The following is a 26,995-nucleotide window of genomic DNA, read 5'->3' as shown; positions in this document are numbered from 1 at the left end:
GTGATTAATCACAAAAACAATATGTAATTATATATGTGTTTTCCGATGGTCTTAGGCAGCCCCTGTGAAAGGGTCATTCGACCCCCAAAGGGGTGGTGACCCACAGGTTGAGAACCGCTGCTCTAGAGCATTCTCTTATATAAATCAACAATCTATTTGACCACATTCATTGATTCAGGTTTGCCATCTAGAAGCTGTGAACTGTCTAGACTAATTTCTGATAGGAAGAATTCCCAGAGAGATTAGTTTGCTCGTAAAAGGCTCCATGTAAAAGGGTATAAATATGGTTTATGGATTTCATAATACTTATTTTGTTTAGATGTTATCAGCATTGTTCTCTGGTTTAAAGTCCATAGCAATTTGGTATCTTTTATAAAAAAAAAAAAAGAGGAAAGACATATATAAGCAAAAAAACAAAACATGTTTAGAAAGGTTCTTTCAACCATTTAAGGCTAAATAGCAACAGGAGAGAAGTAAGATATAAAACCATTTGATCTTGGCATATAAACTGTAAGTGTTCCTCATCCACAAATCTTCGTGCTTTAACCAATATAAACATATTCACTGAATTGTAAAATATCAATTAATCTAATTACTTCACTGCTAAGGAAAAGTTTAGATTGATTTTATATTGCTACAGTTAGAATGGATTATTACATTTTTATAATTGCTACATTTCATTTTCATCATTATATATGCATGTGTCCATATTTGTAAAGATTGGCTAAGAATATTTTGTTCAGTAGTAACTTAAAAACAAATCAGTATAGTCATGGCCTCATTTTTCTTTAAAAATGAAGTTGCTCTCAGGATAATTTTTAGAGTTTACTACATAAGATTATTTTATGATCTATACTTTTATATAAAAACTATGAAATATGTGACACAACAGTGAATGTTGACTTGACAAAACCAAAGGCCATACTTTAATGGGACTTCTTCCACTGAGCATCTTTATGATGATATGTTGCCTATTTAAAAAATGATCTTATAAAAATGCAGTTAAATTGGAGAAATTAGAAATCACTTTTATTTTTTTACATCTATTTAAGTAAGCTTAATGCAGTTCAGTTTAAAGTCAAGAGGAGGGATATACAGCTCATTTCCCAGATCAAAGAGATGAAATGGGAAGGACCTTGGAGATGATGATCTCTGGCCTCTCATTTTACTGATGAGAAGTCAGAGACCCAGATAGGCGCCAACATGAGTCAGATCTCCCCAGACAGTCAGCAGAGGACCCCAGGTGACTCATTCCTCGGCAGTGCTCCTTGGGCGCTGTCCATAGAAGGAAGAGGAGTCACTAAGCCACCCAACTCCTCAACATTTGGAGAGAAGGACATGGCTAGGGACTGCCTGGTTCAGTCCTCATGACTTTCATGCTACGCTTTTTGTTTCAAAACTCCTTGTATTCTTACACTTGCTCAACACAGGTTTCAGAAAGACCACTTAAAAATCATGAAGCTGAAATTGTCTGATACAGTAATTTCTACACGTGTGACCCTCTATAGATACTAAGGCTATATTCTGAGAGGGTTAATGAGTGATATCTAGTCAGAAAGTTCGTTCTCTTTTGAGCCTACCTTATAACAATAGGACAGCTGGGGACGAATCTATAACTCTATACTGAAACTCTGAGGCAGGTGATAAGGGTGAATACATATCTTTTTAATTAATAATTTTTTTAGAAAGGAAAGAAGGAGACAAAGATAAACTTGTAGTCTCTCTCTTTTCTATCAAAAGTTCCTTACATAGAAAACGAAAGAATTTGAGCACAAAGCTAAATTTCTACCTCGGGCTTAAATTTCATAGATTTTTAAAAATCATAACAGTGTACAGACGAAGAACATACTTGATTTAAGATTGGAGAAAAAGAAGTAATTTTGCTTTGACAATTTTTTTATGGAAGCCCAATAAAACTGTGTTTTCCTCAGCTATCTAGGGAAATCCCTACCAGAACCAAATATTTTTGAAGTTCCAGTCTCTGAGACATTATAGTCTGCACCATCCCCCACCCCCTCCACCAAATAATTTGAAAATCCTTCTGTGGTTGCCTCCACCCCTGCACTTGTAGGCCTCGGCAAAGAAAGGGTCTGATTGTTGTGATTTACCGGGGTAGTCCGGGGCATCTCGCCAAGTTTGTGGTCTGTCCAAAGCATTCGGTGCTGTCGGAAGGCTGATACCCTACAGTTTTCCAAGAGCCCCCTTGGCTAAACATCTTCCTGATATTTCAAGGAGCTGTGTTAATTTCTGGATGGTGTGGAATGTTGGGCCACCTAAACTATTCACTTAAGGTAATTACTCTAGCAGATCATTAAGGAGGCAGGACCACAAAGGGCTAGAATTTTTGAGCCAGTTATTAACCAATCTCTCTCTTTCTCTCTCTCTCTCTCTCTCTCTCTCTCTCTCTCTCTCTCTCTCTCTCTCTCTCTCTCTCTCTCTCTGTTTCTCCCATAGGTTCAGAGTAAATGTTATGGATCCAATGTATCAGTTTCATTAGGTTATATGTCTTGATGGGATTGATACATTTATAAGTTTATCAGGCAATGTCCCTGACATGAGCATTTCTATTTTTTTTCTCAATCCTTTCATTCCTCATTCCCTGTTTCTTTATGTAACAAGGTGGTCTGCTTCTTGAAAGGCCTATAGATAATCATTCCTAACTGAGTAGAAAACTAATACAAAGTGTCCGTCCAATGAAATGGCATGGCCTTGGAGTGCTAAGTGAAAAAGGAGATGTAAAGCAGGTTTATTTATGGAAGCTGATCTTTGTAGGAAACTACTGGGAAAAATACACAAAGAACCCTTGACAAAATGCCACATGCCATGTCTCTTTCTGTTTGTATGTTGAAAAAAATCGCCATTTTCAAATAATGACGTTAAGGGTCCAAATACATGGAATTTTAAAAAAGTAATGTCACAGAGAAAGAAGTTTAAGATTAGTAAAATCAAAGACCCAGTATCTAAAGCAGCGGTTCTCAACCAGTGGGTCCCGACCCCTTTGGAGGTCGAACGACCCTTTCACAGGGGTCACCTAAGACCATCGGAAAACACATGTGTAATTACATATTGTTTTTGTGATTAATCACTATGCTTTAATTATATTCAATTTGTAACAATGAAATTGGGGGTCACCACAACATGAGGAACTGTATAAAGGGTGGCAGCATTAGGAAGTTTGAGAACCACTGATAAAGAAAGTAAAATTTCCTATATTGAACTTCTAACCTGGCTACTGATGGTGGGCAAAAATTTTCTTCTCCTGGGGATCAAGTCTTCCTTTGTATAAAAATAAGCAATGCTAGTTAGATGTCTGAAAAAAGTTTTGGGAAGAAAAACTAAATGTCTTAATTCATAACTCAATGTGGACTTCTTCATAGAATCAAAACATGTAAAAATATCATTATTTTGAAATTAACAAATCTTTGTAATTGAAAGTATCATTGTTTTGGTCCATCACTGTCCCTCAGCAGTGAATTGGCATTTTTAGCCATCCTGATTCAATGCAGGCACATACAATTAGAGGAAATAAGAAGTCAAGCTCTAAATTTCCTCCAATGATGCATAGTCAGAAATGTATGCCCCACCTTAGACTTATCCTAAGAACTATTACTCATGTCAGTTATAGCTGATTGTGAAAAATAAAATGGCTATCTCTGGTAGGTATGATGTTTGGGGTCAAACATAAAGAAACTCTTATTTTTTAATAGAAAATAAATTTTATTTAAAGTTTCATTGATTGCCTTCGTTTGTGAATTTCTGTGTTTAAGAAGGTTTTCTTAAAGAAACAAAAAATGTTAATTGAGTCTTCTTTTTCTAGTGGAAGTACAGTGAGTTTTACCACGTGAAAGCTTCGTGCAGCCAAGGCCCTGCTTATGTCTGTAACATCACAGATCTGCAGCCGTATACTTCTTATCATGTCCGAGTAGTGGTGGTTTACAGGACAGGAGAAAATAGCACTTCACTTTCAGAAAGTTTTAAGACCAAAGGTGAGTATTAACATACAGCACTGAGAAAACCAAACCCTATAAGTTTCCCAATTATTTTCTCAGCACTTAGTTCACCAATCCTAGAGGTCGTCATTTTTTTCTTAAAAGAGTAAATTATTATTTCTAAAACTTGAGTGAAGAAATTAAAGAGTTAGGAGTCCTTATAGGCAGTAATGAGATAATACTCACCTGGTCTTGCAAGATCCTGAACAGGGCAAATTATTTCACTTTTCAGTATTCGGATTTCCTGTCTAGCCATATTTTGCAGCAAGAACTAAATGAAAACAATGTTACTGAGTGTCCAACCCAATATTTACTTACTGATGACTATAACTACATTAAAGATTTTAAAAAATCTAAAAAGTATAGTAAATTCACTAGTGTTCTAAAAGGTATACCATAACACCAAGTTGATCCTATAAGAATCAAGGGAGAATGTACTAAAACTTACAATATTTTCTTTTTGTATCACTTATTTCAGACCAAGCTAAGATATGTTACTCTTAGCATGAATTTATCACTAGTAAAAATGTCAGATACTCATTAAAAAATATGCACTTATATGAAAACTAGAGGCCTGATGCATGAAATTCATGCAAGAGTAGGCCTTCCTTCCCCTGGCTGCTGGCACTGGCGTCCTCTGGCATCAGGGACTCGGGCTTCCCTGTGGCTGTCAGCAGATACCTGGGACCTGGGCTTCCCTCGCAGACCCGGCTTCATCCAGAAGGAATGAAGGACATCCAGAAGGACGTCTGGTCTAATTAGCATATTATGCTTTTATTATTATAGGTATTTCTGAATATTTCCTCTTAGTAAATACAGTCTATAAAAATATGTTGTGCAGGATATTTTATATTTCTAACATATCAATCAGTATTTTCTTTGTTTCCAAAGCTGGAGTCCCAAGTAAACCAGGCATTCCAAAATTATTAGAAGGGAGTAAAAATTCAATACAGTGGGAAAAGGCTGATGATAATGGAAGCAGACTTATGTACTATATACTTGAGATAAGGTATGTCTATTGGCAAAAGTGCTTTGTAAACTACAAAGAGCTAAGTAGGTTAATTGTAAGGTGTTGTTAGATCAAAATTAACAATATTTCTCAATATGTATTTTATAAATAAATGTGAAGGATCTTTAAAGACCTTGAATGTCTCATTATCTTTTTTACTCCGGTCCCAGCAGCTAATTGGCACTCCAATTATAAAGCAGATCTTAAAAAGTGCTTGTCAAAACTTTATGGAAATAATTCTATAATTGGCACATATAATTTATATTTACTTAATATCTATTCTTTTCAAGAAGCTGAGCTGATGTTTAATGTTAGATGGTGGTATGCATGTACATTTCAGATGTTAATTTGTTTTAGCAAGTTGAATAATATATAGGGAAAATTGTCAACGAGCTAGGTATTTTTCAGAACATAAAACCAGGAACAGATCACACAGGACTCTCTATCCACTGTGAAGATTACGGTTTGCAGTGTGTTCCTGGGGCCTGAAAATGTGCCTTTGATGTAAACTAATCAGCTGATGAACATACGCAACCTCAGATCCAGCCAGGATGAGGAGCTCTGTGAATCATAACTGGCTCAGATGAACTGATTTCATGCCAGCTCGAAGGGAGAATTTCAAATTCCATAGACACGCCCCTCACGGGACTATGAAGCCATCTTTTAAGAAGCTCCAAGGACAAGTCACTTCCATAATTATAGTCCTGGCTACTTGAGCTTTAGATCTATTTTTGCTTCATCATGCTCTGGCATTCCCATAACCTTAAAAAAATTTTCCTGCTCATGCTAGAGGAGTGCATTAACCATATTTCTAACTGAAACCTTCTTGAAATTTCTGTTACTGTTGTTCATACAGAGTGAAATACATTCTGACCTACAGAGCTGACTTGGTGGCCTGTGACTGTGATTATGTCTACCAGTCAGGCATCACCATGGCCTTGAAGGACCCTTTTAACATGTTTCCCTCAGTAACACCTTAAATGCATAGCTCCACAAATACTTTGCATTTTCTTGCCCAAGTTTCTACTCCCTGGACAGGGGCTGTGAAGTAAAAGAATGAATTGCTTTACCTTTAGTATCTCAAAGTAACTTCTCCAGTCAGGACACTCCCGTGTACCCTGTGTACTTGCTGACAGTATAGTGGTAGTGATAGTGCCAAATGCATGAACTTGGGAGCTGACCAGACTGTGTTAATTCCCTAGGGCTGCCACAACAAAGTACCACCACCTGGATGGTTTAAAACCACACACATTATTCTTTTACAGTTCTTGGGACTAGAGTGTAAATTCAAGGTGTCAGGTCCAGCTGGTGTGGCTCAGTGGTTGAGCATGGACCTATGAACCAGGAGGTCACAAATTCAATTCCTGGTCAGGGCACATGCCTGGGTTGAGGGCTCGATCCCCAGTGGAGGGGCATGCAGGAGGCAACTGATCAATGATTCTCTCTCATCAATGATGTTTCTATCTCTCTTTCCCTCTCCCTTCCTCTCTGAAATATATATTTAGTTATTGTTGATGGTTTGTTAATCCTCACTTGAGGATATTTTACCATTGATTTTTAGGGAGAATGCAAGGGAGAGGGAAAGACAGAGAGCAACATCGATTGGTTGCCTCCTGCAGGAGCCCTGACCAGGGCCTGGGCCAGGGAGAAGCCTGCAACCAAGGTACGTGCCCTTGACCGGAATCGAACCCGAGACCCTTTGGTCTGCAGGATGGCACTCTATCCACAGAACCAAACTGGGTAGAGCCATAAAAATATATTGAAAAATAAAATAAAATCAAGGTGTCAGTAGGACCATGCTTCCTCTGAGGATTCTAGGAAAGAATCTTTTCCTGCCTCTTGTTAGCTTCTGGCGATTGCTGCCAATCCCTGGCATTCCTTGGCTTGTAGATACATCACTCCAGTCTCTGGCTCTGTCATCACATGGCGTTCTCCTTCTGTGTGTGTGTGTCTGTGCCTAAATCTCTGTCTTCTTAAGAGGGCATCAATCATTATGTTTGAGCCTATCCCAATCCAATATGATCTCTTTAACTTTATTACATCTGAAAATACCCTATTTCCAAATAAAGTCATATTCACAGGGTCTGGGTCGGCCTGAATTTTGGTAGGACACTATTTAACCCAGTACACAGACCGTGTTTAACTCCTTGCTCTATTCCATTTATAAACTTAAATGTTCTCATCTGGAGAAAAAGAAAAAGGGATAATAATATCTACCTCTATAGGCTGTTGTGAAGACCCAGTGAAATGAAATGACATGAAAAACACCAGTATTGTATGTTGTAAATAAAAGATGTTCAGCCAATGTCAGAATTCTTCCTCCTCTTTCTCCATGGCCAATAGCTGTGAAGAGCCATTTTATAAATGTTTAAGTGTCTCATTCTTTTGGGTCAGAATTGTTTGGGTTAACCAATGAAATTGCCAATGCCTAACATGAGACTTCACAAAATGTACAAAAATACCATGTCATCAAGCTTCACTCAGGATGGTCCCTAGGACCTTCAGCTCCTTGTCACCAACTCGCTTCTCTGGTCCTCCTGATATACTTCCCACCGCCTGTCCCTCACAGGCTTAGCCTTTGCTGTCACTGTTTCTCTTTGGGACAGCTGCCCAGTTAGTAGTAGCAGAACTGGCTTCCATTATATATCCCCGTGCGTATTGTGGGTTGGTACCAAGTCCTAAAACTGCTGTGGTCTGAAAAGTTTCAGACTTCTTACTGTCAGAGAAGACATAACTGAGGGGCCTTCAGTCTGTGATTCCAGCCTTCCAGCCACATCTTTTAAACCCAGCTATTGTGCTCTTTCCATGTTTCATGCGAAGAATCATGTGGATTGACTTTGAGGTGACGGTAGGCCAATACAAATGGCAACACCAAAACTTGTAACTTCAGACATAATAACTTTGGTAGCTGAGCTATTATACCTTCCTGATCAATTGTATGTTTTTTGTGTTATTTTTATCTGGATATGGTATTTGGAGACTATAGATATAGAGGCTGAGAAATAAGAAAAAGAAAAAATTTCCAATAAAAAATTATGGAACAATTGTCTTATGTGTTTGGAATTCTGAAGAAAGTTTATGCATTCTGACAGTAGGAAAAGTTGCCTCAGCTTTCTCTTGGCCATTGATTATTCATTATTTTCCTGATGGGCTGAGTTGGTTGGCTCCATTCATTGCTGAGATGACTTTATAAGACTCTGCTGTGTTCTGTGTCCAAGCCATGTGACAGGAATGAGATCAAGGGTAAAGTGTGCAATAGGAGATGCTCTGGAGTTCTGGCATTAAAATGATCTATGAGTGTCTAGAAATAACACATATGTTGTCTCATATATTTTCTATATTCATGGTTTTGCTCTTTCTTTTGCAGAAAGGGTACTTCAAATGATTCACTGAACCGGAACTTAATGTGGAAGATGGCGTTTAATGGATCCTGCAGCAGCATTTGCACATGGAAGTCCAAAAACCTGAAAGGAACATTTCAGTTCAGAGTAGTAGCTGCAAATAATCTGGGATTTGGTGAATATAGTGGAATCAGTGAGAATATTTTATTAGCTGGAGGTATATTACCATGTCTGCCTACTAACTTATCACACATACTAACTTATTACACAAAGGTTCAGAGATAAAGATGGTGCATTCTTAACATTAGCAATAAATCAGGTGACTGTAAAACTTATCATCTCAACTACCAAACTATTCATTTCATCTGATGTGCTCTTTTTAAACACCAACACCATCATCATTTTTATCCTCAGTAATAATTAGCTAGTTCTTAATGTCACCTCATCAAATCCATGCTCCTAGATAGACGCCCAAGGCTGTCCAGAGCCTGGTCTTTGTCCAGCCTTATTATCCTATTATTGGTACTCTCATCTTCTGTACAAGAGGCCTAAAGTTATACTTTGTCTTTTCCCCAATATTTCCACATTCCATTGTGTTCTATTTCATCTTTCTAATCACATAGGCTAGAAATCTCAGTACCTCCTCTAGTCAGTCACCAAGTTCTGTTGATTTACTCTCTTGACTTCTGTCTGATAAGTTCCCGTCTTCCTATTTCCACTCTGGCTTTCCTCAGTTAAGCTATCGTTTCTTGTCTGTGCTCTTGGCTTACTCACATGCTGACTGTTAATCTAGCCAAAGCACAGCTGGACCGCTGGCCCCCTCTCAGAAGCGCCCGAAAAGGCTCTCATTCACTGTCTTCAGGACCATGTACAAACTTTTGTGTGGGCATTTAAGGCCTTCTGTAGTTTCTCCTCTTTCCCAATATTTACCCTTTACAGCCACATCAGACTATAAAAAGCTTTTATGACACTAGCTCTCCAGCCTTTGTTTCCTTCGGCCTGGAATGCAGGTTCCCACAACCTGCCATTCACCCCTATCTGGCATTTCCTTTCTGCCACTTTCTGTCAATTGAAATTCTTTGCATCTTTCAAGGCCTAACTTAAATGAACCCATCATGATGCTTAACTGATACTCCTTAGGCAAATAAGTGATTATATTTTATACCCACACAGCCCAATAGTCTATATAAAACTTTCATCATTCTTTTATTATTATTATTATTATAGTTAGTTATCTGGCTAAGATTTCAGCAAACTTTTTTCTGAAAAGAACCAAATAGTAAATACTTTAGGCTTTGCAGGCTGCATCTGATCTCTGTAGCATATTTTTCTTCTTCTTTCCTTTTTAAAATAATACTTTAAACATCACTCTTAGTCCCTGGGCAGTGCAGAATCAGGCTGTGGCCAGATTTAGCCCACAGGCCATAGTTTGCCAAGCTCTGTCTACATGTTTATCTCCTCTTCTCAACTGAAACTACCGAAGAGAAGGTACCATGTGTTCATGTTTATATTCCTCAGTTTAATGTCCATGGAATTAAATATGTATGAAGATGTTACAGAATAATAATAATCCCAACTATATAATATAAGATGAAGACTGAGACTTCTTGTCCCAAATTTGTTAAAAGGATTATCCATGTTTTCTCGATCACTTTAAAGTAGAAACCTGGGTGGGTACACGCCTATGATGTATTGGTAAACTGACTCTTTGGAAAAACACACATAAAAAACATTGATTTTTGATTACCCAGGATGTAAATACTCTTACCATAGATGATGTCAAGCTACATAGTTTAACTGGCTCCTAAAATATCATTGGAGCTAGTCTGGTATATCAGGTAGATCACCTAGACCAGTGATGGCGAACCTTTTGAGCTCGGCGTGTCAGCATTTTGAAAAACCCTAACTTAACTCTGGTGCTGTGTCACATCTAGAAATTTTTTGATATTTGCAACCATAGTAAAACAAAGATTAATATTTTTGATATTTATTTTATATATTTAAATGCCATTTAACAAAGAAAAATCAACCAAAAAATGAGTTCGCATGTCACCTCTGACACGCGTGTCATAGGTTCACCATCACTGACCTAGGCAGTCTATTCTGTGAATTAATTTCTTTTTCTCATTTATTTCATTAGATGGTTTTTGGATTCCAGAAACAAGCTTTATACTTACTGTTGTAATTGGAATATTTCTGGTTGTTATAATCCCATTGACCTTTGGTAAGTAAAAAAAATTTTTTTAAATAGGTAATACATAATTTATTTAATTATAATAATTGATTTATTTCTTAGTTTATTTAATCTCCCACATGAAATAAATTCATAAAATTTACAATGTTACCTTTGGCTATAAGTTCTTAACCATTATCTTTTGTGAATTGTTTTCTGGATCGAAGAGTAACTATTTTATGACAACTATAGCTATATTTACACTTCATGGTATATTTTAGATAAAACTACTTGCAAGAACACTGACTTTAACTTTCTTTAAAATAGTGTTTGTTTCTGATTGACTAAAACAAGTGGTTTTTTTTTGTGGTGTAAAGTTTGAAATAAATGAGAAATTACTTTGGGTATATAAAAAAAAGGGTAGGATTAGTGCAAGACCAGTGGCAATCCTTGCTTGGGGTAGTCTGGGCTCCAGGCAGACAGCCTGGTTTGGAATGAGGAGGGCCTCTTTTACAGAAGATCCATTTCTGGACTGTAGGATCCACTCTCACTTTCAGATGTCTGACTTGCTTATTTCAAATCCCTGCTCATTTATAAATGACTAAGGAAACAGAATTAGATTAGGTAGATAGAAAACTGGCCATTTCCAACTATTCTTTTTATACTAATGTGCTAGTCCTAAAAGGCCTTTTAAAAAATAATTTGGTTTAATGCTGAGAAAATACAGTGACAACCCCAAAGGGCTTTGTCAAATATTGGGCCCTATAGGGTTATTATAGTGATCACACATTCTGATTCATTCTTATTGTTTCAGCAGAAACATCAGTAGCACTTTCTTTCAGTCCCTAAAATGTCTTGTTTTGGATTATAAGATATATGATCATCTTATTATTAATATGATGTGCCTCAGACATGCTAAAACATTGTAAGAAAAGCATGATATTTACCAGAAAAGAGCACTCAAATACATATTCAGGAAATTGTGGCTTTTTTTGCATAAATAAGGAAAAATTAGAAAAGAACATTTAAGGAAAATTTACACACATATAGTTGAAATCTCTCAGTGTAGAAAAAGCCGATATTTCACTTGTGTTCTAAATCTTTATTTTCCCCCAAACCGATTGGAATCATAAGCTATTGGAGAGCACATATTGAAACCTGAATTGAGATTTCTTATCACAGATTCCACCCAGATAATATATGGAACTCCTTCAGCTAACTTGGAAAGCTAAAAATTTCATCTGACCCTGCCAGGATATTAACCTGTGGTTCCAGGGAGTCTAAGCATTGCACAGCTGATGTTTGTGTCACTAAGCCAGCCCCTCCAGAGTTACGCATATGACTGCAGTATATTTGGCAGTTGGCATATAGGCTTGACTGCTTGTCTGCTTTCCTACTGGGAAGGAGTCTTTCATGAAGAATCTTCCATCTGACCTTTGCTTGCCTACTTGTACATCACCATTGTTTAAACTCATAACTCTGGTGCGTGAACACGAGATAATTTCAGACAACCTATTATGCTTTTAAGACATCCTGAGGATATCTGACTTTCTCAGGCCTTGAAGGTCTTTATTCTATTTGGAACTCAAACAGAGTTTTGAGTACAGCTAAGCTAATCTGGTTATTTAGGAAACGTGCATGTGGTTTTACTAGTAGGGGTGTGGAAGTGCATGAGAAAAGACTGAGTTCTTAAAATAATGAGAAGTAGGAATTGTTTTAAAATTTGCATTGTGCTGAGGGCTCTCATCAGTCATACTTATAAATATAAAATTGAAACAAGGATTTTAAAATAAGCATGGACATCTTTTGCTGTGGGGAGCAGTCACAGCTAATGTGTAACATCAGCCATATGCTGGGAGCAGAGGGAAAGCTAAAGTAGTAAACTACAATTGCTGACCTCGGGATTTGCCATTTAATAAGGGAGGTAAGACCTATCTGTGTGAAAAGATAAATAGTGATATATGTGTTAAGCAACAACAAAAGGCAATGGATGGTACATGAAATACACAAGACAGTGATATAGAAGTGCTTAGAGACACAATTAGTCTTATACGTTCAGAGATGAAAGATCAGTAGAGGTTGCAGAAGTCTTGTAAGGTATCACTGAAAATGGGGGACATTAGCATGGCTTTTAAAAATGAAGAGGGGTATGAGAGCATTTCAGGTTTGAAAACCTGCATTAGCAAAAGTACTTAAGATCTACCCCTGTGTGGTCCCTTAGATGGAATTTCACTTGAATAAAACTCTAACCTGTTAAATACAGAAGCTACTATAGAATAAAGTTCAAATTTTTCATGATAATCTAACAAAGCATCCTTGCTGTTTTCAGCTTCTGAACCAATATTCTAGGGTAGATGGGTGATCTTATTGACATAATTGTATTTTAATCTATAAAAATATCATTTATTTATAATTTATATTTATGATTATAAAATTTGCTCATTGTAGGAAGAAGATAATATAAATCATCCATGATTTCATGACTAGGGAGGACCACTGCTAATATTTGGTGGGGTCCATTCCAATAATTTTTCTCTGTATTTGAATGTATATATATGAACAACAATGGATATATACTCTGATACTCTGCATTTTCAAAAAGTGTGCCATTATAGCCATTATATTGATAGCACTCCTCAGGTTTACCGAGGAGTATAACCTGGACATATCTGGACTCAGAAATGAATTTGTTTCACTAATAATTATTATTATGCCAGGGTGTTTTGGTTTGACTTTGCTTTATGAGTGATTTTTAGAAATAAATTCTGATATTAAGATACTTCAACTCGTTTATAACAGCAATAAGAAATACATTAAATATTACTCTGATATTCAATGAAAAGTGAGGTAGTATAAGCTCTGCGTTTTTCTATGGCCTGCTACCTAGATTTAATTAGTTTTTTATTATTATTATGGGCATACTTTTCAATTAAATTCTGTTATTTTACCAATGGTGTTCTTATGGATAAATACTTAAAGTGTATTGTTAACATATCCGAAAAGAAAAGGATGCAATACTTTGTTTTGTAAATTATGTCTTTTTTCTTTATAGTCTGGCACAGAAGATTAAAGAATCAGAAAACTCCCAAGGAAGGGCTGACCGTTCTCATAAACGAAGACAAAGAGTTGGCTGAGCTGCGAGGTCTGGCAGCTGCGGTGGGACTGGCTAATGGCTGCTGTGCGACACAGTGAGTATCTGGGGCATCATGACGGGGCAGCTAGATGAAGGGCGGCCAGGATAACCTGGGCTTATGTCTACTCTTCTGTTTCAGAAGTTGTATGGTGGTTGCCTACACAAGCTCTTTAAGATAGATGAGTATTGAACTTTTGTTGTCATCAGAACTAAAAAAATATTTAAATGTCTTTATAAGACATTATACTATGGTCCATACAAAAGGGAATTATATAGTCATAGGCCTTGAAATTTGTAACTTAAGACATGAAAATGAAGGATTTGGAGTAGACACAGAAGTGATCTAAATTACCTAGCTATTCAGAGGTGACTTTTCCTTGAGAAATACTCAGCACACCTAACACTCAAGATTCTCTTTTAAAAACTCAAAGCATTTTTAATGCAGATGCATTTCTCTCCTCATAATATTCCAGGTGAGAAGCTTGGCTTCTTAGAAGTTAACCTGATGAAAATGGAGTTGATTTTTGTGGTCATAGTAAATTTTGTTTTATATAAGAGATCAGGTGTGCGAACTAGTTAAAGTAAATGATTTTTAGCTCATAAATCCAGCTGTATGTATTACTAATTTGCAATCACTTTTTATACAAACTGGTAGCCTGAAGGAATTAATTGATAACTGTAACAAAACAAGCTACAGCAAAAAACCTGAGGCAATTTACACCCAGCCATGTGTCTATCAAAATGAAGGTGCCTATTAGCAAAGTGACAAGGTCTGCCTGGGTTTTAGAATAGGGAAGGAATATTCTGGATGGTGGAATAGGGAAGGAATTGAAATGCAAAATCCCACTTCGCTTTATCACATAGAATGCACTTCAGTGTTGCGAAACCATGAGATTTCTTTCTCATACGCTTTCGAACACTAACACCAACACCAACTTGTAAACCATCTGTATTTTGGGAGACCAAGAATATTGCTATTTTCTAGTACTCTTCCAACCCAAGAGGAGATTGAAAGTCTTCCTGCCTTCCCTCGGGAAAATCTGACTCTGCGCCTCCTGTTGGGAAGTGGAGCCTTTGGAGAAGTGTATGAAGGGACAGCAGTAGACATCTTAGGAGCTGGAAGCGGAGAAACCAAAGTAGCAGTGAAGGTAACATGGTTTTAACTCCTTGACATGTTATGTCAGCATATTTACATAGATTTGCATGGGTGCAACTATAATGAAAGACGAGTGATCTTAACTGAAAAGAGAACTAGAAGGTAGGAGACTATTCAGGGCTATAGAAATCACTTTTTTCCCCCCTTCCATTTCCTACATAAGCTCTGAAATTAATACTAATCTCTATGATTACTAATTAGTGAAGACCCAGCAGTTTCCCCCTTCAAATATACTGTAAGAGAAGTGAGGTTGTTAAGTACATTCTCAAGGTAGGTAATAGGGCAGATTGTAAGTATTTCAGACTTGTGGCCATATTGTGTCAGTTGCAACTATGCCACTCTATCATTCAGTATGCAAACCAATGTGCATGATTATGTTCCAGTTAGACTTTATTTATGAAAACTGAAGTTTAAATTTCACACAATTTTTATGTGTAATGAAATTATATTCTTTTACTTTCTTCAACCATTTAAAAATATAGCATGTCAATTATACCTCAATAAAGCTATAAAAAAATCTCACAACTATTATCAGATAGCAAGCTGTACAAAAATAGGTGACAGGGTGAAATTGGTCCACAGGCTACATTTTGCTGACCTGTAATTGAGCAATATCTTCATCACAGCTTGTTAGGAATCTATTGCTTTGAGGGTGGGCATATCATCAGAAAAGTTGGCCAAATTTTCTCAACTGGTTTAAATAAGTGTTTATTTTTCTTACGTAACAGGTGACTACTGGCTTTAGTGCAGTGCCAGTAGATCTGAAATTCCCTTGACTTTGTACATGTGTGTTGCCTCATGGTCCCAAGATGGTTGCCAAGGAATCAGGCATCACATCTTCATTCAGGCCAGAACACTCATTGACCAGAACTTAGCCATATTTGCAAAAGAGGCTGGAGAGTTCCAGGCCATGATTTTCATGATGATCTCAGACCAGTTGCCTAGGACTGGGCACCTTGCCTCTAAGAAACAAATTAGGGTATTGTTAGCAAGGAACCCTGGGAAACAGATGTTGAATAGAAAACTCTGAAAATTAAGAAATTACCTTAAGCACCAAATTTGTTCTCTTTTTAAATTTTTTACATTTGGAGAGACTTTGTGTAAATATTACTAGCTAGGTCTTTTATCTATCAGATATTTCACTTAAATACTTCCAATAACAGGAGCTGTCTTTTGAATAGGTTTACATAGTACATTCACATGTACTATCCATTATTTATTTTGCAATTTCAGGGTGAATATTATAAAACAAAACAAATATTATCTCCATTGATACACTGAGATCACAGAAATGTCTGCTATACTGATTCTTGACTCGTTTTTATGTTGCAGACTTTGAAGAAGGGCTCCACAGACCAAGAAAAGATTGAATTCCTGAAGGAGGCATATCTGATGAGGTATCAGGGAAGCTCTAAAATAATTTTTGCTTGGTATGGGTAGGAAGCTTTTACATCTGATTTAACATTCAAAATCACCTGACATAATAAATCATGCCCCAGATGAGCGTGGCTGAAGTCTAAATGGAATTATGCCTGTAATGACAAGTGTTTTATAGAATCCAGTCTTCCAAGTCTGGGCACAGGCAGTCGTCCAGCAAAAGGTTTTCCTTTTACCTTCAATAAAAAGTGTGTTTTGCAAGTGACACCTGAAGCTGATCAGCTTTAAACATGCTTATGGTCTTCTAAATACATGGGAATGGTTGGAGTAGACTGAGTAAGAGAGAGTTCTCTTAAGTACAGTGATGCCAATGAAAATATCCCTTGTCTTGGTAAACTTGACTTCAGTGTTAGAGTTAGTTGTTGAGCATGAAAACTGATGAAAGACATCTTAACGGGAAGACCTGGGGCAGTGGTTCTAGTTATTCGATTGGAATTTATTTGCTTTGACATCTTGAGGAAACAGTTGTAGCCAAATTTGCCTGTCTGAATTGTCCCTCTAAAAAAGAAAGAATAATATTTCATACTTGTGATGACAAAAAACATAATGTTTTCAAATACCTTTTGAAGAAGGAAATTAGTTCAAATTACTTTCTTTTCCAAAACACAAAATACTTAATAGAAACATGGTTTCTTCTAAAACACACGCTGTTCTGTCCATATCCACTGGCCACTAGGGGTTGCCATATTACCTCTGAAAGGCAAGAATACAGACCATCACTTGGAAAAAAGAGGCCTCCGTTTGTCAGAGAAAAATAAAATCAGGGGTTTTGATGGAAACTATAGATAATCAATTGCTCTATTCCGTGAAGGCCCTCAGCTAGGACCTCTGTCGCTGTCATGTCACCGGCCTGTCTCTTTCTACTTTTAGTAAGTTTAATCATCCCAACATTCTGAAGCAGCTTGGAGTTTGTTTGCTGAATGAACCCCAATATATTATCCTGGAATTGATGGAGGGAGGCGATCTCCTCACCTACTTGCGTAAAGCCCGGATGACAACGGTAAGAAATGGGGTCCCCAGTATTGATTTTATAAAGCAAATGTCCTATTCCAAGATTGTATTACAATGGAAAAAAGTAAAAACAAACAAACAAAACCAAGCCATCAAAATAGTAAAAACACATATTCAAAAACAATTTAATTATCAAATCCCTGTTGAGCATTTATTATACAACTGTGAAGTATGTGGCTCTTGCTTTTATTTTATTTCATTATTTTTATTTTTTGTTAATCCTCACCCAAGGATATTTTCCCATTGATTTTTAGAGAGAGTGGAAGGGAGAGGGAGACACACATACAGAGAAACATCAATGTGAGAGAGACACATTGATTGGTTGCCTCCTGCACATGCCCCGACCAGGGCTGGGGATTGAGCCTGCAACAGAGGTATGTGTCCTTGATCAGAATTGAATCTGGAACCCTTCAGTCTGAGGGCCCAACGCTCTATCCACTGAGCCAAACTGGCTAGGGCACTCTTGCTTTTAAGGAACTTGTCGTGTGGGAGGGAGGTAAGTCACATATAAATAACCCATGTAAGGTGGAAAATGGAGGACCCATTAGGATGGAGTAGAGAGTCTATTGCTGAAGCACAGAGGAGAGAGAGATGATTTCCAGCTGAAGAGTCCCGGAAAGACTTCGTGGAGGAGAACCAATGAAGGTGGGAGACAGAAAACTCTCTGAAACTGCATGAGTTGTGAAAGGCTTTGACCAGGGATAGACCTGGGTGGAGGTTCAGTATGTCCAGAGGGGTTAGCAAGAGATGATAGATGGGAAGCCATAGTAGCATCTGGAGTCAAGGAAGTCCAACAAGGGCTGGTGAGGCATCCCCACAGGTTGTCACAGAGGCGGTCAGAAGCAAGTGATGTTTAGGAATCCAGATAGGCAGGCAGCATTCTGAAAATCTGCCAGCAGAAAACAGGGTGCTAGCCACAGGACTGACTTTCAGGAGCAAGATTCTCTGTGAAGCCAGTCTTCACAAGTAGGGTAGGTTTTGCCAAGAGCAAAGCAGAGCTCCATTCACAGAGGAACAAATGAACCAGTTGGGACACTCAGACACAGGCCATGAGGTTGGTATCTGGTGGACCTGAGCAGGACTGCAGGGGACTGATTCTAGGGAGTACGTTCTAGCCTAGTTATCACACCGAGGTGTGATTGAATGGGACCATGGCAATGCTGAGTCCCAGAGTATCAGGATTCTCCCTATTTTGGCCACAAGACCTGAGCTTTGCTGGGCATGTAAAGCACTTAGGAGTCCCTATCTATGAGGGATTGGGGGTTTCAAGGTTGGGAACCATTATAGATGCTCAGTGGAAGATGTGGATAGAAGTCAGGACTAAGGAGGGCATTCCATGAAACAGTGATAACAGGAATATCGAAGAGAGGTTGAGAAATGCAGAGCAGGTATGAAAACACGTCCAGTGTCCCAGTGTGACCCCAGCCCAGACTGTGAGAGGAGAAACTATGGGAAATAAATGGACATAAAGAGAGACTTGTGCAGCCTGGGGCTGCCATGGAGGTTGCGCTCAGGAATCTGTAATAAATCCTACAGGCAGTGGGTCACAACCGAATGAGCTAATTAAAGCACAAGGAGGCTGGAGACGTGGGGAGTTTGGGAAGAGTCAGACAGGGATGATAAAGGCCTGAACCAGGGTAATTGCGGGGAAATGGCAAGGGACAGAGTTTTTCCATCTGGTACTAATAAAAACTTCAGTGGCTTATTTTTTTCCCCCCCATGTAGAAATCGTTGTAGCCATACAGGCTCAATTTATTTGGGCTGGCTCCCTTAGATGTGACCCTGAAAAAGAGTCTGTTTTGCTCATATGAGGAACAAGCCCATTGTCATGACTGACACAATAGTGTGACCTTGGGTAAATACTTAAACTGCTGAGCACTGATTAAACTATCATTATTTCTGCATAGGCGAGCAGCTGCTGTTTATTAAGTGCTTTTTATATACCAGCCAGATTACATATCTTATGTGAAAACCTACGAAGGCAGGCTTATTATTTCCACTTTACTCATGAGAAAGCTGCTGAGTGAACAAAGCAAAGGGAGCTAGAACAAAGCAAACTAGAGGCCCGGTGCATGAATTTGTGCATGGGTGGAGGTCCCTTGGCCTGGTCAAGGTCACACAATGAGTAAGTAGCAGAATCAAGTTTCAAATCTTGGTCTGTCAGAACTAATGCCCTGTTTCCAACAAAGGTTCCATATTGCCTCTGCTTACTAAATGTAGTCTTTTTTATGTATATCTGGGTAGAAAGCACATAAATATAGTTCTTTTCCTCTTTGCTTGAATTCTTGCAACCATAACTAAAACTTTCTTTAAAATATCATGTATATGTGTGCACATGCATATTTATGAAACCATTTATACATACCTATGTATATGTGTACTTTGTGCAAATTGGAAAAGTGCCTAATCTTTTTCATTTCTTACAGTTTCATGGTCCTTTACTCACCTTGGTTGACCTTGTAGACCTGTGTGTAGATATTTCAAAAGGCTGTGTCTACTTGGAGCAGCTGCACTTTATTCACAGGTACAGTGATCCTGGATACAGGTTCCTATGGATATTGGCACATTAGCCATCTGTAGTTTGGGTAAAATATAGAAAATAAATACTTTCAGTCCTTTAAAATAGCAATAATTCTAAAAAAAAAAAAAAAGTCTCTCTTCTCTACAGACCTGCTAGTATTACTTGTCTGATCTCTGGAACTGTATTATTATTATTATTATTATTTAATTAAATATAGCTTTTGCCATAGGGACCTGGCAGCTCGAAATTGCCTCGTCTCGGTGAAAGACTACAGTAATCCATCACGGGTAGTGAAGATTGGAGACTTTGGACTCGCGAGGGACATCTACAAAAATGATTACTATAGAAAGAGGGGAGAAGGCCTGCTCCCTGTTCGGTGGATGGCTCCGGAAAGTTTAATGGATGGAATCTTCACAACGCAGTCTGATGTATGGTGAGCTTAATAGGACACGAAGAAATGTGGGCAGAACTATCCAATGTCAGAGCTGAAAATGAACTTAAAAGGTCCTCTACTCTTTTTATTATTCTTATTACTAGAGCCCCAATGCATGAATTCATGCCTGGGTGGAGTCTGGCCAGCCCAGCCCCAAATTGGAGTGGATGGGGCTGGGCCTGTCAGGAGGAGGAGACGGCAGGAGGTTGGCCAACTGGCCCACCCTGATGGGGGCCCAATCAGGGCCAGGCCAGCTGGGGGGAGGGGCTGAGGGCGATTGGCCAGTGGGCCCCTCCCCCCATTGGGGTGGGAGGCCGATAGGGGGTCAGCAACCAGGGGAGGGGCTGTGGGAGGTTGTCTGGCCAGCCCCACCCCTGATTGGTGTGGTGTGACTCATCGGGGGCAGAGCTGGCTAGGGGAAGGGGCTTCGGGTTGATCAGGTGGTGGGGGCCCATCAGGGGTGGCGCTGGCCAGGGGGAAGGGCCACAGGAGGGTTGGCTGGCTGCTTCGCCATTGATTAAGATGGGAGATGCCGATCAGGGGCAGGGCCAGCTAGCCCCCCCCCCCCCATTGGGTTGGTTGGCTGGCTGCAGTGGGCGTCATAGTGACAGGTTGTTCTGGTCCTTATGGTGTTCCAGTTGCTGGCTTTTTATATATATATAGATTATTGTTGTTGTCAGTATTACAGATGTCCTCCATTTTCTCCCCCTTTGCCACCCTCAACCCTGCCCCGCCCCAGGCCTTCACCACTCCATTGCTTGTGTCCATGGGCTATGCAAGTTCTTTGGTTAATCTCTTCCGCTCCCCTCTGAAATCTGTCAGTCTATTCCAGTCTATTCCATGTCTCTGGACCTATTTTGTTTGTCAGATTATTTTGTTCATTAGATTCCACATATAAGTGAGATCATGTGATATTTGCCTTTCTCTGACTGGCTTATTTCACTTATCATAATACTCTCCAGGTTCATCTATACTGTCACAAGGGTAAGAGATCCTTCTTTTTTACTGCTGCATAGTACTCCATTGTGTATTGTTTTTAATGTGAGAAAACAGAAGACCAGAGAGGTTGCAGTTTGCCGCCAGCTAAAGTGAAAGCTGGCATCTAAAGGGGACTATTCCTGGGTCTCATCAGCTTACATACCTCCCTCCAATTGGTTTTGATCCTTTATCTTACTAGTGTACATGAAATCGCTGCATTTATTTCAGGTATTTTATTACTCCCCAAAATGTAGAGGCTTTGACTAACAGGAATTTGGACCTATGAATTAATATCTAAGTATGTGTCTAAATGCCTACTATTTGGGGATGTTTGGTCATTCATTTTTAAGTAGACTTTAAATTAAAGATCTCAAAATCATTAGAACATTGGGGAGATTTAGAAATCTCTTTATTATTTGAATAGAATCCCTCATTTTTGCTTGTTGACCCCAAACCTTTGATGAGAGCTGCTCAAAATGTAAGGATTTGTTTAATAACTTTTAAGCTGAACTGGCCCTAGGTACAGTTGGGGATGAGATAAAATCTAGGTTCAGTGCTGCCAGTTTTTATTCATACCTTCCCTCTCCATGTTTACTTGCACTCAAACTTAGAAAAACAAACAAACTGAACTGCTTTCTTGCTTACCCGGAAGTATGTTCACATAATGGAGGTCTGCAGTTCTCCAGTGGTTCATCCAGAAAGGAGGAGCAAAGTGTGTGTGTGTGTGTGTGTGTGTGTGTGTGTGTCCCCACTGACCATTCCTATCACCTCTGAAGTGCTGCTGGTAGGCAGTTGCTTGTTCTATTTTCTTTTTAAATATATTTTTATTGATTTCAGAGAGGAAGGGAGAATGAGAGACAGAAACATCAATGATGAGAATCATTGATTGGCTGCCTCCTGCATGCCCCACACTGGGGATCAAGCCGGCAACCTGGGCATGTGCTCTGACTGGGAATCGAACCATGACCTCCTCATTCATGGGTCGATGTTTAACCACTGAACCATGTTGGCTGGGCTCTTGTTCTACTTATTCTTGTGATCAACTTGCTTTTAAGCCTCCCATTTGCTTTTTATGGACCCAATCATTCCAATCGCAAGATGTAGCGCGTTGCCCCAGAAGTATTATGTTGGAGAAACTACTGTAAACATGATGTTTGTAATAAGTAGAATTAAAGCAAACTCTCTAATATCCTTAGGTCTTTTGGAATTCTGATTTGGGAGATTTTAACTCTGGGTCATCAGCCTTACCCAGCCCATTCTAACCTTGATGTTTTAAACTATGTGCAATCAGGAGGGAGACTGGAGCCACCAAGAAACTGTCCTGATGATCTGTAAGTTATAATTATGTTAACGTAAATACCCAAAAACAAAAACACAAGCACATGCACTCTAATGCCTCATTGGTGTGGTATTTTAAAATGAAAACTGGTCTTCATATATTTGTATATCCTACATAAGATAGAAATTGATTTATATTAAATTTACTAAATACATGAGTTTTTAAAATTTATATATACACATTATATTTCACTTCAGAAACAACATCTGGAAGAGCAGAATATATTTTTAGTCCTGGTTAAACGAATTATAAGAAATAAAAGCTCTGTGTGTGTGTGTGTGTATAATATGGGGTGTGTATGTGTGTGTACCATTATATTTTGGAAGCTATGATTTGGCTAATATCTTAATCTGCAAATTAAAATATTCTATTAAGTAGGAATGTATTGTGTAAAAGTTGCATGGCATTTGTTAACATAGCTGATCTTGGGATAGAGTACTGCTAAAAATTATAGAGGTTGTTATCTGTTTACGATCTAAACATGTAATGACTAAGTATTAGTGACTCTATCAAATTGATCCTAGCCACTATTAAATTTTAATAAACTTGTGATCCTCAAAGAGTAGGCAATTCTGATCTAATTATAAAGGAAAAACAAGACAAGTTATTTTGCTGAGTTCTAATCCACCTTCTTGTGAACAACCTCGGCAGAAATATCGTCTTGAGACTTTTCCCAAGAGGTGTTTTACCCAAGAAGTTTCTGAAAGAACATACAAGCAACAAGTATAAATTTCTCTGCTATGTGCACGACACCATGCTAAGGACCGTATGCTATACAGAGGTGTTTAAAACAGGGGCATGAGTTTTCAACATCTCAGATTGTATTTTGAAAGAAAAGACGCACACGTGGAGAGCTGGAGAACAAGCCAACATGTAATAAAGTGCTAAACTCTGTGGTACAGGCAAGTGCAAGAGGAATTAGCAGTATGCGGATACACACCACGATTGTACTGCCTTGACTATGTTGTTATTTAGAGGATTATTCATACCGGAGCCAAAAGATGATTAAGTACTGGGCACCTTGGTTGGATGTTTTACTGGTGAATGTGTTTGTATTATTTAAATCTTCCAGCTAGAAGAAGATTTGAATCACTGATTGTTTCTGGCGTAGCGTTTACAGCCTCTGGGATATTGACAGGGAGATTAGGTATACACAGACCTGAACAAGTTTGGTGACAGTGACTAAAAATATGCTTCAGGTATTTGGGGGAGATGGGGAGAAATTCTGTAAGTTAGGAGTAAGAAATGATACACAATTTGAAAACCTTTGATCTAGAGTTTGATACCCCAGCATACCTAAGCATGAAACACATTTTTATTAAATAATTAGCAACCTAATCCTATTTTTGCATCATATATATATATATATATATATATATATATATATATAGCACTCAGAAAATGTCCCCAGAATTTCAGTCACATGAAATTTTCATTGTGCTATTAGAATTTTATCGGACATAGGCACTTTAGGAATCATTGGTATGGTATCAGTCACTGTTATACATTTTGATTGATGTGTTCACTTATATAGTTTGGGGAGGACAGAGGTGGATAACAAATTATTTATTGTGGAACAAAAAAATGTAGGTTTGTTGAACTTTATTCTAATCCAAAGGTATCAAAAAATGCAGCTGGAAGGAGGAGGGAGAATGCATGCTAGGAAAGTGCTAGGAAAAGATAATATTCTACATAATTTTATCTTGATTATTCAGTTGGATACATTATTGCTCTACTTTTGTAAAAATATAGTTTCCATGAAACCAAATTTTCCACTGGTAGTCTTGAAGTTCATTTGAACATCAGTAATTAAAAAGTAAACAATGCTCTCAGCCCTCCCTCAGAGCCCCGGAAGGGTTAACTCATTGCCCAGCAGGAAAACAAGATGTGCTAGGAAATGGAGCTCAGAGCAATGCCATTCAATCTGGCTCTGGCCTTAAGTTGTCATGATAAAGATTAACTACTCTCCTTAGAGTACAGAGGGAACTGATTTTTATTTGAAGCCGTTCTCTGAGATCACAGGCCAAGCTTAGAGGGTTGAAAGTCTGCACTGAGCCATCCTGCACCTTCTATTCACTGCTTAAATTCCCAGCACCTGGATGCACTCTGGGTCAGGTGAACCCGCGGAGAGCTATGCTGTACTCAACTATTAATGGAATGCAGAAGTTCAGAGCATTCTCCTCTTCTCCCCATCGTCCGGGATGTGTGGTGGAAAGCCCAGTCGTAGGTATTCCCTCCAGCTTTCAGTTCACACAACAACCATACCATTCTCAAGAGAAAACAGTTCAAAGGGCAATCTCCTTCAAGAGAGAACTCTTTAGGGTTCTCCGACAGACTTATCACGGTGGCAACTGGAATTCCCGGAGAGTCTCTCAAATGGAGGCAGCGACAATGGGAGAACGTGAGGTGCACCATCTTATTTTTACCCCTGAAAAATATGTGCACCTAGAGGCTAACTGAGTCTCTCTAGGGTTGTCATAATGAGTAAGGGAGTTCTTAAAATCACATTTCATGTGCTTGGTTTAAATACCTATAGAAACTCGTTTCCTTAAAACTGAAAGATGCCATGGAGTTTTTATCTGTCGAATTTGAATTGCTTTCTGAATCCAAGGCATTTATTCATAGACACTGAAAATGAACGGTTAATGAGCCTCATGGTATTTTGAAAAAGAACTGAGGCGAAGAGGAGTAAAGGTTTGGCATTGTGAATGAAGGAATTTGAACCTGAACACCTAGCTGAGTGAGATATTTCACATATGATGAGTGTGTACCCGTGTAGAGCTGGACTATCCAGCCCAGGTAAATTTTAACAACAGTAAAGTACCTATATGTATATTTAGACTAATATGCTTGAGTATTTGTAAGTATAAGTTAATACACGTCTCTAATGCATGATATTGAATTATGACAAATGCCTATTGATAAGGAAATAGTTGTTATTAATTTACTTGAAAGATGTAAAAACATGTATTTTCAGGGTTAAATTCTTGAAAGCTTCGTCATTTTATTCCACTCTGAGCTTAATGCTATTTAAGGACTCAAGTTGTACCCTTTTTGTTTAAATGACTTGCTTTATAGGGTTTCTCTTTGCTTAATTCAGGGCAATTTAGTATTCATTTTTTCCCTGGATGTGGGAGAGAATGGTTTATATACTATCTAAAACATACCAAATGTTTTTACCATCATAAAATTAAGAATAATGATTAGATTCCATGTAAATTAAGTCTCTGTAGATGAAAAATAGTAATATCTGCTTAAATAAATTCTATAGATTAAACAAAAGGCCGAACTTTTGGAGGGTGGTATGAAGTGGTGAGGTGCAGTGTGGCCAAGTGGCAACTGTAGAAATGGCTTCTCTCTCCTTTTCCTCCTCCCCCTCCCCTTTCTTCTTTCTTCTTGCTTCCCCCCCCCCTTTCTGTCCTAAATAATCTCCTTTAAGTATCTTAAAATTCTTTGTAGAATGAGGCAAGTCATAAGTAAATAAAATAAATAAAAACTTCATAATTGAAGTATGACAGGTCTTGAGAGAGTCTATCTATTCTTTGCCAATATCTTTGATTCATAACTTTATTTTTTCTCAGGATATGCTTCCTGTGGAGAATTATACTTTACTTTCTCCCTTCACTTCCTAAAATAACTCTTAGACTAGTCATCAGGATTCTACTTTAACTATTACTTAAAATATTTAACAACAACATTTTATTTCAAATCTAACCATTGGGATCTTTTATCATCCCCGTTTCTAAATGCCAGAGATTATAAAGAAATAATGTAAAAGATTAGGTTCTCAGCCATGATTCTAATTTTTAAAAACATAGAGCCAAATTTGGCAAATTCTATATCCAGAATGTAAATTCCTTGTCATAAATGTGAAACGACATCAGATCAATACTAGAAAATAGATCAATATCAGGTCTCTCCATAGCACTTCATATTGAGTACTAACTCTAACCTGAGGTGCTTGTCAAAAAATGAAAGAGATGGAAATAGAATTTGCATACCACATTATAATGGAGACTATAATTCCTAAAATAGATACCAGCTATTTTAAATACAATACCCATAATGATTTCCGGATCATTGTTAACTATGATTGAATATATACTTACAGTAGCTCCATTGCCTTTACCTTAGTCCAAACCTCCATTATCTCTCACTAGTCTTCTGTAATAAATTTCTGACTTCCAAATTGCCCTTCTACAGCCCATTTTTCACATGTAGCCAGTTAGAGTAATCTTTTAAAAATATAAAAATCATGCCTGTGTAAAAACTTGCAACGGCTTACCATTGTAGTGTCATAAATCCACCTCCTGGCCTGGTCTCCGAGACCTGCGTGATCTCGCCTTCCTCCTCTGACCTCATCCCGTGTGCTCTCCTCCTCAATGATGGCTCTTCAGCCACACTGGCTTCCTTTCAGGTTCTACAATGTGCCAAGCTCTTTCCAAATTTAGAAGTTTACGCATGCTTTTTCCTCT

At 38.3% G+C, this 26,995-nt stretch overlaps 1 protein-coding gene and 1 long non-coding RNA gene across 19 annotated transcripts in view; one reads left to right on the top strand and one right to left on the bottom strand.

The window, feature by feature from the left end:
• The window catches only part of LOC118660415, a 54,769-nt gene extending 27,852 nt beyond the window's left edge, over nt 1–26,917 (bottom strand). For 6 of the 17 annotated variants that reach the window (XR_004968909.1, XR_004968907.1, XR_004968906.1 and 3 more), the window contains exons 1-2: nt 26,806–26,917; nt 19,696–19,823 (exon numbers count right to left, since the gene is read on the bottom strand). This is a non-coding gene — a long non-coding RNA (uncharacterized LOC118660415). The other 11 variants (XR_004968896.1, XR_004968899.1, XR_004968895.1 and 8 more) reach the window with 9 other exon arrangements.
• ROS1 (ROS proto-oncogene 1, receptor tyrosine kinase) overlaps nt 1–26,995 on the top strand; it is a 91,074-nt gene that overhangs the window by 56,415 nt on the left and 7,664 nt on the right. For both annotated transcript variants that reach the window (XM_036317811.1, XM_036317812.1), the window contains 11 exons: nt 3,818–3,986; nt 4,881–4,998; nt 8,366–8,556; nt 10,480–10,563; nt 13,565–13,700; nt 14,631–14,793; nt 16,134–16,198; nt 17,109–17,238; nt 19,676–19,773; nt 20,000–20,203; nt 22,378–22,512. In XM_036317811.1, the coding sequence (XP_036173704.1) occupies nt 3,818–3,986; nt 4,881–4,998; nt 8,366–8,556; nt 10,480–10,563; nt 13,565–13,700; nt 14,631–14,793; nt 16,134–16,198; nt 17,109–17,238; nt 19,676–19,773; nt 20,000–20,203; nt 22,378–22,512 (1,493 nt within the window). The remainder of the gene's footprint in view (nt 1–3,817; nt 3,987–4,880; nt 4,999–8,365; nt 8,557–10,479; nt 10,564–13,564; nt 13,701–14,630; nt 14,794–16,133; nt 16,199–17,108; nt 17,239–19,675; nt 19,774–19,999; nt 20,204–22,377; nt 22,513–26,995) is intronic.

Source organism: Myotis myotis, unplaced genomic scaffold, assembly GCF_014108235.1.
Source record: "Myotis myotis isolate mMyoMyo1 unplaced genomic scaffold, mMyoMyo1.p scaffold_m19_p_7, whole genome shotgun sequence".
NCBI classification, from domain to species: Eukaryota; Metazoa; Chordata; class Mammalia; order Chiroptera; family Vespertilionidae; genus Myotis; species Myotis myotis.
The sequence above is the reverse complement of the archived record's forward strand: the minus strand, read 5'-3'. Positions and strand labels throughout refer to the sequence as shown.